Source organism: Enhydra lutris, unplaced genomic scaffold (genome assembly GCF_002288905.1).
Source record: "Enhydra lutris kenyoni isolate GAN:26980312 unplaced genomic scaffold, ASM228890v2 scaffoldscaffold31, whole genome shotgun sequence".
NCBI classification, from domain to species: domain Eukaryota; kingdom Metazoa; phylum Chordata; class Mammalia; order Carnivora; family Mustelidae; genus Enhydra; species Enhydra lutris.
In genome coordinates this window covers 5,197,720-5,215,025 of record NW_019154115.1, presented here as the reverse complement: position 1 = coordinate 5,215,025, position 17,306 = coordinate 5,197,720, and the positions used below count along the sequence as shown (strand labels likewise).

General features: G+C 35.8%; 1 protein-coding gene across 2 annotated transcripts in view; it reads right to left on the bottom strand.

Moving 5' to 3' along the window:
• LOC111153187 (myosin IXA) overlaps positions 1–17,306 on the bottom strand; it is a 282,109-nt gene that overhangs the window by 67,836 nt on the left and 196,967 nt on the right. Inside the window, exons 29-32 of one of the 2 annotated variants that reach the window (XM_022512044.1) lie at positions 16,625–16,848; positions 15,997–16,113; positions 14,255–14,443; positions 12,827–12,874 (exon numbers count right to left, since the gene is read on the bottom strand). In XM_022512044.1, coding sequence (XP_022367752.1) covers positions 12,827–12,874; positions 14,255–14,443; positions 15,997–16,113; positions 16,625–16,848 — 578 coding nt within the window. The remainder of the gene's footprint in view (positions 1–12,826; positions 12,875–14,254; positions 14,444–15,996; positions 16,114–16,624; positions 16,849–17,306) is intronic. The other variant, XM_022512043.1, reaches the window with a different exon arrangement.

Sequence of the window (17,306 nt, the reverse complement as noted above, 5' to 3'; positions counted from 1 at the left end):
TTTCATTCATATTGTTGACAAAATTCAGTTCCATGCAGTTGCAAAATGGAAGTCCCGTTTCCTTGCTGGCTGTTAGCTGGCTGTTGCTGTTCTCAGCCTCTAATAGGCCATTCACATTCCATTGCTAACAGTTCCCTTTTCTCCATCTTCAAAGCTACCAACAGTGGACTGCATCCTTCTCATGCTTCTACTTTCCCTGACTTCTTCTACCTGTGTCTACTGCATCTTTCTTCAACTACATCTCTCTGACTCTTCTGAATTCGTCCTCTGATTTTATTAGGCTCATCTGCACAATCCAGGATAAACTTATGTTAAAAACAGTGAGGTGATTAACAATCTTAATTCCAGCTGCAGTGCCTAGATTAATGTTTGGTTGGATAACTAGGGACAAGAACCTTAAACAGGACTTCTTAAAGATTGTCTACTAGAGACACAGAGTGATTTCCTAAATATATTGCTCAATGATAAAAACAACAAACAAAAGATTATATTATTATATAATACGCTAAATATTGTGTGAGAAAGAATAGAAAATATGCATACTCCTTATTTCTTATACTGAATAAAGAAACATTGGGAAGACAAATAAACAAACAACAATATGTATCTGTAGAGGACAAAGAGGAGAAAAGGCCCATTAGACTTCTTATATACACTTTTCAAAAGATGTTTTAATAATATAAATGTATTATCTATTAGAAAAAAACTCTTCAAAAAGAAATTACTTGTATCCGTATAGACTCACAGATTTTTATTTTATTCAATGAATTATAACCTTTTCCTGTCCTTTATTTCGATGCTCCAACTGTCACAAATTTGTTCAGTGAGAGTCTCTTGCGGCTATAAATTAGAAAGAAAAACTAATCTTTATGGCAAAAATTCAACTAATGAATATGGGATGAATGATGGAATTTTAAAAAACACTATTTGACAACCATCACAGTAATAACTGATTTACTCAAGAATCATCAAGGGATATTAAAACTAGTGGGTGAGAGTTTGAAGGAATATAAGAATATTTGCACAGTCTTGAGTATCTTCCCACAAGATACTCATCAATTACAAAGAAAAATAACAGTAAATTTGCAGGTTTTTTTTTTTTTTTTTTTGAAACACCTCTATGGACATCAAATGTAATGGGACACACATCTCCTGATATCAAACACTGAAAAAACACAACATCTCTTCTGTGGTATTCCATGCCCAAAATGCATAACCTGAATCTAATCATGAATAAATATAGGACAAACTCAAACTGAGGAACAATTTCGAATAACTGGTACATGTTCCTCAACAATGTCAATGCAATGAAACCTAAGACTGAGGAATTGTTCTAGATTAAAACAGCTTAAGAAGGCATGACAACTGAATACAAAAAAGAATATTGGGACAATTGGTGAAATCTGAATAAATCTGAGTGAAGACACATAGGGTTCTTTTACTTCTCCTGCAAATTTTCTGTAACTATAATTATGTCAGAATGAAAAGCAGGCAGGGTAGAGGAGAAGGATGGGAGGGGTACTGGAGAGAAGGGAGAGGAATGGGAAAGAAATGAAAATGAAACAAGAAGAACTGGTCTAGGTCAGTGAGAAGACAAGCAGAGAATAGTGAGAAATAATGCTGGACAAGAGCACAGGGGAGACCATGCAGCACTTTCCAATCACTCATGCATTCATTCATTCATTCAATTAAATATTTATAGATGTTAACCATCTGTTAGGAACTAGAATAAGTAGTTGCTTGTAGAAAAGAATGCTAACAATATCCATTAGATAGAATTTATTTTAATATAGAGTTGCAAAGCTCTAGCTAGTCACATGCCTGTCTATCTAAAGTTTACATGTTGCAGCTTCTTTCGCATCTATGAACAGCCACATGAGTGGTTCTGGACAATGAAACGTGAATATAAGTGGTGTGTGCCATTTGTAGCTCATGCCTAGAGTTATGGGCTCTGTTGCCTTTTCCCTATCCCTGCTGGCTGAGATGCAGACCAAGAGATTGAGACCTGGGGGGCTTGGGTGGCTCAGTGGGTTGAGCCTCTGCCTTCAGCTCAGGTCATGATCTCAGGGTCCTGGGATCAGGCCCCGCATCAGGCTCTCTGCTCGGCAGAGAGCCTGCTTCCTCCTCTCTCTCTGCCTACTTGTGATCTCTGTCTGTCAAATAAATAAATAAATAAAATCTTAAAAAAAAAAAAAGATTAGTGTTGAAAATACATAAAGAACTTACTAAAACTGAACACCTGAAAAACAAATAATCCGGTTAAAAAATGGGTAGAAGATATAAATAGACATTTTTCCAAAGAAGACATGTAGATAACAGACACATGAAAAGGCGCTCATCATCACTGATCATCAGAGAAATAGAAATAGAAATCAAAGCTACAAGGAGATATTACCTCACACCTGTTAAGAATGGCTAAAATGAACAATGCAGGAAATAAGAGGTGCTGGCAAGAATGCACAGAGAGGGGAACCCTCTTACACTGTTGGTGGCAATGGAAACTGGTGCAATCACTCTGGAAAACAGTATGGAGGTTTCTCAAAAAGTTAAAAACAGAGCTACCCAGTGATCCAGCAATTGCACTATACAAAAATAATAATCCATAAGGATACATGCACACCAATGTTATAGGAATCAACCAACAGCCAAATTATGGAAAGAGCCCAAATGTCCATCCATTGATGAACAGGTAAAGAAGATGCAGTTTTTACTCAGCCATAAAAAAGAATGAAATGTTGCCATTTGCAACAATATGGACGGAGCTAGAGGGTATTATGCCAAGCAAAGTAGGTCAGTCAGAGAAAGACAAATATCATATGATTTCACCCACATGCTGAATTTAAGATAAAACAAATGAGCAAAGGAAAAACAAAGAGGAAGAGGAAAACCAAGAAAAAGACTCCTAACTATAGAGAACAAACTGGTGGTTACTGGAGGAGAGGGTGGTGGCAGTTGGACTAAATAGGTGATGGGGATTAAAAAGTGCATTGTGATGAGCACATGGTATTGTATGGGTGTTGAACCACTATACTGTACACCTGAAACTAATGTAATACTGTATGTTAACTAATTGGAATTAAAATATAAACTTAAGTACACAAAAAGAAAAGCCTTCAAGACTTTTTAGAGTCATGCGTCTATGGGGGTATACATGTACATGTATTTGATAAAAGTAATTTAAGAGATTTGATGTATACATAGATCAATGAATAAAAATAGGAAAGTCAAAGTTAAATCCAAATACATGTGGAATCAAGTATATTATAAAAGCAGTATTTCAGTGAAAAAGAAATGTATCCATCAACAGTGTTCAGACAATAGACATGCTTTTAAAAATAAATCAGACTTTGATCCTTTTCTTACTTGAGACTAAAATAGATTCCAGATGATTACTATTTTTAAAGGAAACAAATCAAACAATAAATGTAAGAGTGAAAGGCATGGAAAAAGTACAAGTATTATAATAATAATATAATTATTTGTCTAAGAAAGATAAAAACCTCAAACATAAAAAAAGCAACTGACAAATTTACATTTCTATAGAAAGTCAACTATAAACAAAATTAAAAAAACAATTCCACTCAGAATATCCTAAAAAAGGAAGGAAAATATATATACACTTAAACGCTTATAAAGGCATCAGTTATTTCTGGAATTAAAAAAAAAAAAACTGGTTGCAGTGGTTATCTCTAGGAAGAAGGGCTGGGAAAAGAGGTTTACTTTATAATGAATATCATTATGTTTATATGAATTCCTGAATTAAAAATAAAAACTAGTTAAAAATTTAAGAGATTATGCTGACAAAAGAGAACCAGACCAAGAATAGTATTGATGAATACTAGCAACATCGCCTGTTATTAAAATATACTGTAGGGGTGCCTGGGTGGCTCAGTGGGTTAAAGCCTCTGCCTTCGGCTCAGGTCATGATCCCAGGGTCCTGGGATAGAGCCCCGCATTGGGCTCTCTGCTCAGCAGGGAGCCTGCTTCCCCTTCTCTCTCTGCCTGCCTCTCTGCCTACTTGTGACCTCTGTCAGGTAGGTAAATAAAATCTTTAAAAAAATATATATATTATATATATATATATGTGTGTGTGTATATATATATATATATATATTTTGTAAGCGCCTGGGTGGCTCAGTGGGTTAAGCCTCTGCCTCAGCTCAGGTCATCTCAGGGTCCTGGGATCAAGCCCCTCTTCGGGCTCTCTGCTCAGTAGGGAGCCTGCTTTCCCCCGCTTTCTCTGCCTGCCTCTCTGCCTATTTGTGATCTCTCTTGGTCAAATAAATAAATAAAATCTTTAAAATATATGTATATATAGTAGGGAAGGTTGCACAAACTTCCAGTTATAAAATAATTATGTCAGCATCGGCTGAGCCCTGATTTGTGACCCAGTATGTGGTCTACTCTGGAGATCAAGTCCCATGTGTGCTTGAGAAGAATGAGTGTTCTGTTGTTTTAGGGTGGAATGTTCTGTATGTATCTAAGAGGTCCATCTGGTCCAATGTGTCATTCAATACTCTTGTTCCTTTATTGATTTTCTGCTTGGATGATCTGTCTATTACTGAGAGTGGCATGTTAAGATCCCTTACTGCTAATGTATTCATATCAATATGACTCTTTATCTTGATTAACAGTTGTCTTATGTAGTTGGCTGCTCCTGTATTGGGGGCATAAATATGTACAACTGTTAGATCTTCTTGGTGGACAGACACTTTAAGAGTGATGTAGTGTCCTTCTGTACTCTGACTACAGTCTTTAGTTTAAAATCTAATTTATTTGATATGAGAATCACTACCTCAGCTTTCTTTTGAGGACCACTGGCATGAAAGATGCTTTTCCATCCCTTCGGTTTCAGTCTGGATGTATCCTTAGGTTCAAAATGTGTCTCCTGCAGACAACATATGGACGGGTCCTGTTGTTTTATCCAATCTGCAACCCTGTGCGGTTTTATGGGAGCATTTAGGCCGTTCACATTGAGAATGATTACTGAAAGATACCTTTTTATTGACATCATGTTGCCTGTGAAGTCCTTGTTTGAAATTATTCCCTGCATATTCTCAGACCACAATGCTTTGAAACTGGAACTCAACCACAGGAAAAAGTTTGGAAGGAATCCAAACACTTGGAAGCTAAAGACCACCCTGCTTAAGAATGTTTGGATCAACCAGGAAATCAAAGAAGAACTTAAACAATTCATGGAAACCAATGAGAATGAAGACACTTTGGTCCAAAACCTATAGGATACAGCAAAGGCAGTCCTAGGGGGGAAATACATAGCCATCCAAGCCTCCCTCAAAAAAACTGAAAAATCAAGAATACACCAGCTCTCTTTACACCCTAAAGAACTGGAGAATCAACAACAAATTAAGCCAACCCCACACACAAAAAGGGAAATAATCAAGATTAGAGCAGAGATCTATGAGATAGAAACTAGAGATACAGTAGAACACATCAACCAAACTAGAAGCTGGTTTTTTGAAAGAATAAGATCGATAAACCATTGGCCAAACTAACCCAAAAGAAAAGACAGAGGACCCAAGTTAATAAAATTATGAATGAAAAAGGAGAGATCAGGACTAACACCAAGGAAACAGAAAGAGTCATCAGAAATTATTATCAACAGTTATATGCCAATCAGTTAAGCAACCTAGATGAAATGGATGCATTCCTAGAAACCTATAAACTTTCAAAGCTGAATCAGGAAGAAATTGACAACTGGAATAGACCAATATCTAGTAACAAGATTGAAGCAGTGATCAAAAACCTCCCAAAAAACAAGAGCCCAGGACCTGATGGATTCCCTAGGGAATTCTACGAAACTTTCAAAGAAGAAACAATACCTATTCTCCTGAAGCTGTTTCAAAAATTGAATCATAAAGAAAACTTCCAGACTCTTTTTATGAAGCCAGCATTACCCTGATCCTCAAACCAGGCAAAGACCTCACCAAAAAGCAGAACTTCAGACCACTATCCCTGATGAATTTGGATGCTAAGATTCTCAACAAGATCCTATGCTAATAGGATCCAAGAGTACATTAAAAAGATTATCCACCATGACCAGGTAAGATTTATCCATGGGATGCAAGGGTGGTTCAACATTTGCAAATCAATCAATGTGATAGAACAGATCAATAAGAGAAGAGAGAACCACATGGTCCTCTCAATTAATGCAGAAAAAGCATTTGACAAGATACAGCATCTGTTCCTGATTAAAACAATTAATATATAGGGATAGAGGGGACATTCCTCAACTTTATAAAATCTATCTATGAAAAACTCACAGTGGTTATCATCCTCAATGAGGAAAAGCTGACAGCCTTCCCTTTGAAATCAGGAATATGACAAGGATGTCCACCCCCACCACTGTTGTTCAACATAGTACTAGAAGTCCTAGCAACAGTAATCAGACAACAAAAAGAAATAAAATGTATTCAAATTGGCAATGAAGACATCAAACTCTCTCTTTGCAGATGACATGATAGTTTACACGGAAAACCCAAAAGAGTCCACCCCCAAACTACTAGAACTCATACAGCAATTCAGTAAGGTGGTAGGATACAAAATCAATGTACAGAAATCAGTTGCTTTCTTATACACTAACAATGAAAATATAGAAAAGGGAAATGAGAGAATCGATTCCATTTACTATAGCACCAAGAACGGTAAGATACCTGGGAATAAACCTAACCAAAGAGGTAAAGGATCTGTACTCGAACTACAAAACACTCATGAAAGAAATTGAAGAAGACACAAAAAGATGGAAAAGCATTCCATACTCATGGATTGGAAAAATAAACATTGTTAAAATGTCTATACTGCCTAGAGCAATCTATACTTTCAATGCCATCCTGACCAAAATTCCACCGGCATTTTTAAAAGAACTGGAACAAACAATCCTAAAACTTGTTTGGAACCAGAAGAGACCCCAAATTGCTAAGGAAATTTTGAAAAACAAAAAACAAAAAACAAAACCAAAAAAAAACCAAAACTGGGGGCATCATGTTGCCTGATTTCAAGCTTTACTACAAAGTTGTGATCACCAAGACAGCATGGTACTGGCACAAAAACAGACACATAGACCAGGGGAACAGTGTAGAGAGCCCAGATAAGGACCCTCAACTCTGTAGTCAAATAATCTTTGACAAAGCAGGAAAAAATATACAGTGGAAAAAAGTCTCTTCAATAAATGGTGCTGGGAAAATTGGACAGCTATGTGTAGAAGAATGAAACTCAACCATTCTCTTACACCATACACAAAGATAAACTCGAAATGGATAAAAGACCTCAATATAAGGCAGGAATCTATCAAAATCCTAGAGGAGAACATAGGCAGTGACTTCTCTGACATCGGCCACAGCAACTTCTTTCAAGATGTATCTCCAGAAGCAAAGGAAACAAAAGCAAAAATGAACTTTTGGGACTTTATCAAGATCAAAAGCTTCTGAACAGCAAAGGAAACAGTCAACAAAACAAAGAGGCAACCCCAGAATGGGAGAAGATATTCATAAATGACACTACAAAGGGCTGATATCCAAGATCTATAAAGAACTCCACAACTCAGTACACACAAAACAGATAATCATGTCAAAAAATGGGCAGAAGATACAACAGATACTTCTCCAAAGAAGACATACAAATGGCTAACAGACCCATGAAAAAATGTTCATCACCATTAGCAATCAGGGAGATTCAAATAAAAACCACATTGAGGGGTGCCTGGGTGGCTCAATGGGTTAAAGCCTCTGTCTTTGGCTCAGGTCATGATCTCAGGGTCCTGGAATCAAGCCCCACATCAGGCTCTCTGCTCAGCAGGGAGCCTGCTTCCCCCTCTTTCTCTGCCTGCCTCTCTGCCTACTTGTGATCTCTGTCAAATAAATAAATAAAATCTTAAAAAAACAACAACACATTGAGATACCACCTTACACCAGTTAAAATGGCCAAAATTAACAAGACTGTAAACAACATGTGTTGGAGAGGATGTGGAGAAAGGGGAACCCTCTTACACTGTTGGTGGGAATGCAAGTTGGTGCAGCCACTTTGGAAAACAGTATGGAGATTCCTTAAGAAATTGAAAACAGAGCTACCCTCTGACCCTGCAATTGTACTACTGGGTATTTACCCCAAAGATAAAGATGTAGTGAAAAGAAGGGCCATCTGTACCCCCATGTTCATAGCAGCAATGGCCACAGTTGCCAAACTGTGGAAAGAATCAAGATGCCCTCCAACGGATGAATGGATAAAGAAGATATGGTCCATATATACAATGCGGTATTATGCCTCCATCAAAAAGGATGAATACCCAACTTTTTTTATCAACATGGACGGGACTAAAAGAGATCATGCTGAGTGAAATAAGTCAAGCAGAGAGATTCAATTATTATATGGTTTCACTTACTTGTGGAGCATAAGGAATAACATGGGAGATGGAGAGGAGAAGTGAGTTGGGGGAAATCGGAGGGGAAGACAAACCATGAGAGACTGTGGACTCTGAGAAACAAAATAAGCGTTCTGGAGGGGAGAAGGGTGGGGGTTGGGTGAGCCTGGTGGTGGGTTATTATGGAAGGCACATATTGCATGGAGCACTAGGTGTGGTACATAAACAAGGAATTTTAGAACACTGAAAAGAAACAAAATAAAATAAAATAAAATAAAATAAAATGAAAAAAAAAAAAAGTCAGGAGGATATAATGTAGAATATGGTGGCTATAGTTAATAATACCATATCACATATTTGAAAGTTGCTAAGAGAGTAGATCTTAAAAGTCCTTATCAGAAGAAAATAATTTTTTATAACTATCTATAGTGATAGATGTTAACTGAACTTATTGTGATCATTTCACAACATATACAAATACTAAATGATCATGCTGTATACCTGAAAGTAATGTTTCATGTCAATTATGCCTCAAATTTAAAAAAGTTAAATAGGGGCGCCTGGGTGGCTCAGTCAGTTAAGCATCTGATTCTTGGTTTTGGCTCAGATCATGATCTCAGGGTCATGAGATAAAGCCCCACATCAGGTTCTGCGTTAAATGCAGAGTCTGCTTGAGATTCTGTCTCTCCTTTCCCTCAGGCCCTCCCCCATCTCTCACAACGGTGCATGCATGCAGTCTCTCTCTCTCTCTCTCTCTCAAATAAATAAATACATCTTTAAAAGAAAAAGTTATATAAAGTGCCTGGTAGTGTTAGTAGTCCTTTTTGTCTTAACAAATTAATCAAATAACCAACTAACTAACTAAAAAAAAAATCAACTCACAGTTCATCCTAGTTTCATAATATGGCCTTGTTCTGTGATGCCTCAATTATTCCCAGATACTAACATTTTACCTCACAGATATTCCTCTATTCAAAAAATTGTAAATCACACACATGCACATTATTTTCTTTTCTTGGAACTCTAATATTAAAGCTGTTTTTATTTAAAGTTGTTTTATTCTGAATGGATCAACAAGTACAAAACAGCTCTTACATTTTTTCCCCAAATGCTTCACTTGCACCTTTGGCAGGAGGGTTTCACCTCCTATCACCAGCCCAGCCCTCTGACGCTGTGTTTTACAGTCTCTCCCCTTCTAAGTTGTTTGGGATACACAATGTCCACTACTGCCACTGAAGTTCTTATTCCAAACCACAATATCCATTCACCTAATATTAGAAATGTTTGATTTGCTATTTGAGAGTTGTCGGATCTCTACAATAAAAATACAGCATTGCTTTAAAAATTATCTTAAAAAAAAAAAAAGTACAAAACAGAATCAACAAAAGATAAGTTTTTCCTTACGTTTGGATTCTGTCTAGTTCCTGTTTATAGAAAATAATCATTGATACTATTTTTATGTGTCTGAGATATTTTGTATGAGTACAGATATAAAAATGCTTTTTATTTTTTAAAAATTTACAAATAGTAGCTTTCTATATAGTGATTAGCTCCTTAACAAAACATCTTGGAGAATGGCTTCTTTTACTTTAGTGTTAAAAGCAGCATCCTATTTCATGAGTGTAATCTAGTTTATTTAACCATTTCCTTGTAAATTTAGGTTGTTTTCAGTGTCTCGCCATTACAAACTCCTCTTCAATTAAAAAGCCTTGTACATTGTAGCATGAACACGTGTGATACATCTACTGGAAAAATTCCTAGATGTAGAATTGCTAGGTCAACATTTTTTGGTTTTGTTTTTAAATATTTCTAAAACTTAAAAATGCATGATTGTTAAAGTGCCTTCTCCAAGAAGGTTATACAAATAAGCCAATTCACAATATTGAGAAAAATCTATATTTATATATCCTTCTAAATTAGGTAACTAATTCATTTTCAGTTTTGCCCATTGATGAGCAAAATAGGAAATCACTGTTCTTTCATTTTAATTTGGCTAACAAGTATAAACATTTATTTGTATATTTCCTAACTTTTCTATGATTTATCTAGTCCCTGAAATAAAATAGCTGTTGAATAAATGAATTGTCCTTACTGTCCTTTTATAAATGTCAGATGCTTTGCTCATTCTTATCTTGAGGTATTGTTCTTTTCTGCACAGACATGAAAAAGACTATTCTTGCAAGGCTTAAAGTGTATAAAGTGCCCAAACACTACCTGTTAATAACAGGCCCTCTACCTTCTCTACCCTTTCCTTAGTATATATATCATCTCATTTAACCGTCATAAAAATCCTCGGTGGTGGGTGGTATTATTCCTATTTTATACATGAGTACACTGAAACTCAGAGACTAAGCTGTCTTCGGTTACTCAATTGGAAAATCCTACTTCAGAGAACAAAAGTAAACAAGGCTAAGGGCTTAGACACAGGCCTATGTTCTTTTGTTGCACTGTGCTATACTGCATTTCACAGATAGAGGGTGTGTGGCAACTCTGAAATGACCAAGTCTGTCAGCACCATTTTTCCAATAGCATTTGCTCACTTTGTGTCTCTGTGTCACATTTCAGTAACTCTCACAATATTTCAAGGTTTTAATTATTACTATACTTCTTAGGGTGATCTGTAATTAGTGATCTCTGATGTTACTATTTTAATTGTTTTGGGGCATCACAAACTGCACCCATCTAAGAGAGCAAAGGCAATCAATAAATGGGTATGTCCTGACTACTCCACTGACCAGTCAGTCTCCTGTTTCTCTCTCACTCCTCAGGCCTCCCTGTTTCCTGACATATAGTAATATGGAAACTGGCTAATTAATAGCCCTAAGCGTTCACATGAAAGAAAGACTCACATGTCTCTAACTTCATTTTTTTTTTTTTTAACATGTCTCTTGCTTTAAATCAAAAGCCAGAAATGATTAAGTTTGGTCAGGAAGGCATGTCAAAAGCCGAGAGAGGCTAAAAGCTAGGCCTTCTGCACCAAACAGTTAGCTAAGCTGTGAATGCAAAGGAAAAATTCTTGAAGGAAACTAAAAGCACTATTCCAGTGAACAAGTAGATGATAAGACAGCGAAACAGCTTTATTGCTGTTACGGAGAAAGTTTCAGTGGTCTGGACAGAAGATCAGACCAGTCATAACATTCCCTTAAGCCAAAACCTAATCCAGAATATGGCCCTAACTCTCTTCAATTTTATGAAGGCTGCGAGAGGTGAGGAAACTGCAGAAGAAAAGTTTGACACTAGCAGAGGTTGGTTCATGAAGTTTAAGGAAAGAAGCCATCTCCATAACATAAAGGAGCAACGTAAAGCAGAAAAGGCTGATGTAGAAGGAAGATCATGTGCTTCTAGACTGACCACAGGTAAGTAAAAGTGCAGTTAAGTAAAATGGTGGAGAAGGGCGACTACGTATATATACTCTTTCCCCTTGGCTAGATACTATCTGTCTAAGCTACTCCTCCTTTGTCAAGAATGAGCAAAAATGTATTTTCTTTTGTAAAACTTCATTTTCCCGGGGCGCCTGGGTGGCTCAGTGGGTTAAGCCGCTGCCTTCGGCTCAGGTCATGATCTCAGGGTCCTGGGATCGAGTCCCTCATCAGGCTCTCTGCTCAGCAGGGAGCCTGCTTCCCTCTCTCTCTCTCTCTCTCTGCCTGCCTCTCCGTCTACTTGTGATCTCTCTCTCTGTCAAATAAATAAATAAAATATTTTAAAAAAAATTTCATTTTCCCTTTCCATAATTTAACAGACTTTGTACTATTTTCTTCTAATGACTTTTTAAAATGCCTGCCTTCACTGGTAAATTATGAGCTTCTCTAGGGAGTAAGTCATCTTCATAATTAGAGATTATTGTAAAATACACAATAAAGATACATAATACAACAGATAAGAACATGGTATAATATTCTAGAATGTCTTTTGAATTAGAAGTAGTTATATTTGGGGGCGCCTGGGTGGCTCAGTGCGTTAAAGCCTCTGCCTTCGGCTCAGGTCATGATCCCAGAGTCCTGGGATCAAGCCCCACATCGGGCTCTCTGCTCTGCAGGAAGCCTGCTTCCTCCTCTCTCTCTCTGCCTGCCTCTCTGCCTACTTGTGATCTCTGTCAAATAAATAAATAAAATCTTTTAAAAAAAAAAGTAGTTATATTTGTAAAATCTTAGTCTTATTTTTTTTTTTTAAGAAAGGAGGGAAAGTTAAAAAGCTCCTATGTCTGAAAAGAGATATTTGTACCTTTTATGAGTAAACATTTTCATGTCTCTACCATTTTAGGAAGCCACCACTGATAACAAGTGACAGAATTCAAGATATTTCTGCCATTGCAAATTTCTGTAAAGACATAAATGATAACCCCTTGGGCATCTGATAAATATTCCTTAAATATATCCACAGAAATATTTTAAAATATACTTCACACTGCTAAAAATTACTTCACGCTAACATAAGAAATGGATTATAACTTACTAAATCAGTTTCTTTTTTCCTTCTTTTCTTTCTTTCTGTTTTTGGTACCTGATGGGAGAGAAATACAGAAACTGTGATATAGCAAAGACAAACATACTTTCTTACTTCTTTGTGAATGCTTAGATTTTTGCTCAACAGGTAATAGTATAAACAGTTTTTTATTGTTCAGAAGAAAATGTCAGTGCTGGCAAGCAAATGTAAGAAAATTTTTGAATTCAGTGAAACATAGTACTCATAAAAGTGATAGAATAAAAGGATACTTTAGGGATTCTTATCTTTTTAAAACATCATTTCTGTTCAGAAGCCGTTCCATATTAATTTAAATGATTATTTTATTTTAGTCATTAACTGAATGATTACTAACTTTTAAGACTGGACTTTCCATATTTTAGCTCTAAAATACTCACCATCCCAGAGCTAAATATACAAAGGTATCACATGGAACACAGAAGGCTCTTTTATACATGACATTTCCTAATAACCACAGTATAGAACAATCCAAACCTAACCTTTAAGATTATAAACAAAGGCAATATATGCCTTCTACAAAATCTTCTGTATAACCTAGATCTAGAACAGAAGAACTTTCGAGAATTAATTTATATCTGACTATTTCAAATGTGAGTTAAAATGGCTTATAAATTTAAACACATATAAATTAAAATAACTGAAAATAAAACAGGACCCAATCAATAAAAAGGATTAATAGTATTCCTGATACCTAATAATTAGATACCTAATTATTTCAACTGGAGTACTGAAAGGAAACATATAACACAGAACTGTGTCTTCTGTAATATGGATTTCATAATAGTTATTTAGTAGGGCTGAAGCAAGAATTAACTAAAATATGCAACACCTAGTATAATTTCTGGTACTCAATAAGTAAATGTTATTATTACAGTTATACAGATTTCCAAAAACACACATTTTCCTAAAACCTAATTCAAGAGGAAATATTATTTGTGTTTCCTTACAAAAAGGCCATCAAAAGATAAAATGAATTACATCTTTTTTTTTTTTTAAAGATTTTATTCATTTATTTGACAGACAGAGATCACAAGTAGGCAGAGAGGCAGGCAGAGGGGGAAACAGGCTCCCAGCTGAGCAGAGAGCCCAAAGTGGGGCTTGATCCCAAGACTCTGGGATCATGACCTGAGCCGAAGGCAGAGGCTTTAACCCACTGAGCCACCCCCAGGCGCCCAATGAATTACATCTTTAACCACAGTTTTTCAAAAGGAAATTCATGTAGTGACCTCTGTCAAAGTGGAGGATATAACGCTGAGGACACAATGTTATATTTTAACTCAGCAAAGAATATATTAATTGCAGAAGGTTTAGATAATATGGTCTGATAAACTTTTAAGAAAGACTCTTAAAATGAATTCTTAACTGAATCCTTTTAAAAATCAAACATATCATATTTACCTTTGTGGGTATACAATCCAAAGTTTTGAATTCATTCATATATTCATCCAAAAACACTTTAAAAGTGTTGACCCAAACTCTGACTGGAGATTCACTCCAATCACGCTGCTCAAGCCTCATGGTCTTTTCCAGAATCTGTTCAAATAGTGCGTAGAGGTCTTTATATCGTATGCTTTTCCCATCATCTACCTAATAAGCAATAAGAGAAGACATGTAAGGTATAAAGAATTTCTCTAAACACAGAAGATTGATTCAACTTGTACTGTGTAGTGTTAAGAACAAAGACTAGGATCCTTTCTAATGGGCGAGCCCATGAGGTCACACTGTATCTGTAAATGGTCACATTGTATCTGTAAATGCCCTCTCTACTGTGGAATGAATGTCTGCAGAATAAAAACTATTAAATTTTAGCAAAATACCTAAGAGTTTAAACAATGTAACAATTTCAGAAAATCCTGGGAACTTCTCCACAAGCCTGGCTTTTAAACTATATTTAGCTATAAAGATTATTTGCATCCCACTTAATTACCTATCACCTCAGAAATGAAACTTTAGATAGTTCCACTCTAAAATTGAAAGAATAAATATTTGAATTCTTGCCTAATAATACATTAGGTAACCATTATTTTATTTTTCCAAAGAAGAATGACATATTCTGAATAACACTGTACTACTTGTAAAGGACTACATGGGATTAATTTTAACTTATTTAAATAAGGTCTGGAATTTTTGTGAGAGAAAAAAGGGGGGGGTTTAACATGACCCAAAAGTGTTATATTTGTTTAGAATTTGTTTCTCCTTCACTTCCTCAAATAAGTTGAACATTTTTGATCTAGGTAGGGTTAGAAAACCACTATTAAGCTCTATTTCATAATTTTGGCTCTTCTTATGTCATTTAAGCGTACTGGAGCACCCAACAACCTGAAGTCCCTAATCTAGAAAATACAGGTATGAAGCAGAGAAAGACATGAACATAATAAGCAGTTGCACAGTATTAGAAAAATACGGCCGACATTATCTCTATGCAAAATTAGTCATTTGCTATAGTCTGATCACTACTCTTATTAGGGTCTTGAAATTCCTATTCTCTCAGACTGCATGGTTTATGTTTTAAAAAAAACAAAAATTCTTATACTGAGAAAGAAAAAGTAGAGGATACACAATAAAGTTCTCCTGATTTCTCTTTCCACAATGAATTATAGACTGAACAAAGAAAAATGAATACAAATTATTTTATAGAATATGAAAATTCATAGATTCTAGAGAGCAAAGCATTAATTAATAAACTTTCTAAAACATGACCAATGTCATATAAAATTGTAAGGTAAATCTGAAAGTGAAATAAACTGATATATAAATCAGTGAACATAAACTGCTCTAATTCCACTGGGGAAAAATGTACAATTCCACACATATGAAAATTAGAAGCTAAAGTCAGAGCTAAAAGGATTATGAGGAGTCAAAATAGTAGAAAGCCATAGAATCACTTTTATAATATGTGAATTTATCACCTTATAAGAAGATTCAACATCGTTAAGAGAGGGAAAAAAAAACTACTCAAGGAAACTGAAGGAAGGTATTAATCTGAGACCAGTCAGTATGCTTTTCCCTACCTATTCCTAAAACAAAAGAAGGAATTTGAGAAATTTCTATTTGAACACAGCCTCCATACTATCTTCTACAGCACAGCCAAATTTTTCATATGTTAATTAGTGAATATCTTCTAATGCATTCCAACTTACCGCCAAGGCAGACGAATAAAAGCTGAAGATATTCTGCCGAAATTCTTTCAAGGCTTTTTTAAATACAACATCCACTAATGTGTCTTTCTTGCTGTCTTCATTATCTAGATCATTCATCTGGGGGCCACAAAAAGAGTTTTTGTACACAATCAATTAAAAAGAGGTGAATACAACAGTGATACTGATTGGTTCTTCAACAATGATGGTCCTGATGGTCCTGAAAGTGCAAGCCCCTGTTATTACGGGACTGAGGTAAAAGCTCGACTAGAGAGTCAACATTTTATTACTACCAGATGATTTCTAAGGTCTTTCTAACACTGGATTATTCTATCATTCTGTTACCAGAGCAAAAACTCCAAGTATGCAATGACAAGCCTCACCTTAGCACATGGAATATAATGTGACAATTATGGTAACATGCAAGTCAACAGTAAAGTGTAAAACCTTAACTCTTGCCCTCCCAGACCGAGTAATGCATATCCTATTAGTTACACCTTTTCCATGAAGAACAGACCATCAAACTTACTGAAGCATATGTAAACTTGATCTATTGGGGTCATATTCTGATAAAAACAAGTATTCCATAGTCAAAGCCACTTATGGGCCTAACTCAGCATGCAGAGTTTACCTTTTTCAGAAGAAATTCATCCATACTTTTTAAATCACTGACACTTGCTATGATCTGGACAGAGTCATTTTGCCAGTGCATAGACTCCAAAGCCACATTGCTGATCTTCACACTTCGCTTCCGCTTTGCCTTTGGAGAAGGTTCTTTGTTCTCTTTAAACTCCTTCCGGCAACTACCAGGCAATTCTGGGCTCAAAGGAGGTGTCGGATGATACTGAACTAATTCTATAATTCAAGATAAAGTATCCAAAGAAAAATTTTTAGTGAAAATATTGAAATCTCCACATTCTTCTTTTTAAGTTCCTTTATTAAGTCACTGAAGGAAAAATATGTAACCAAAAAGCAAAGTAACACTAATGTTTGTGGTCAGGCAGTTAAACAATAAATACAGACCGCACAGTTGTACAGAAAATGTATTTTTAAATTACCACTTTTCAATGGAAAATGCTATTATGTCTTCCACGGGGCTAAGATCTGATACTGAAAACCTGGGTGGAGGTATCTTAAAGAACTGAAGCCTGCATCTCAAATACCTCAGTCCCAAAGGAAAAAAAAGGAAGAATATACGTAACCACCCTAGCACATTAAATGCTGACCATTAAGCCAGTCATAGCTTTACTATATTTGTTTGAAAGAATATTCAACTATATATGAATCCAGCAAACCAGTGAAATTTGATAATT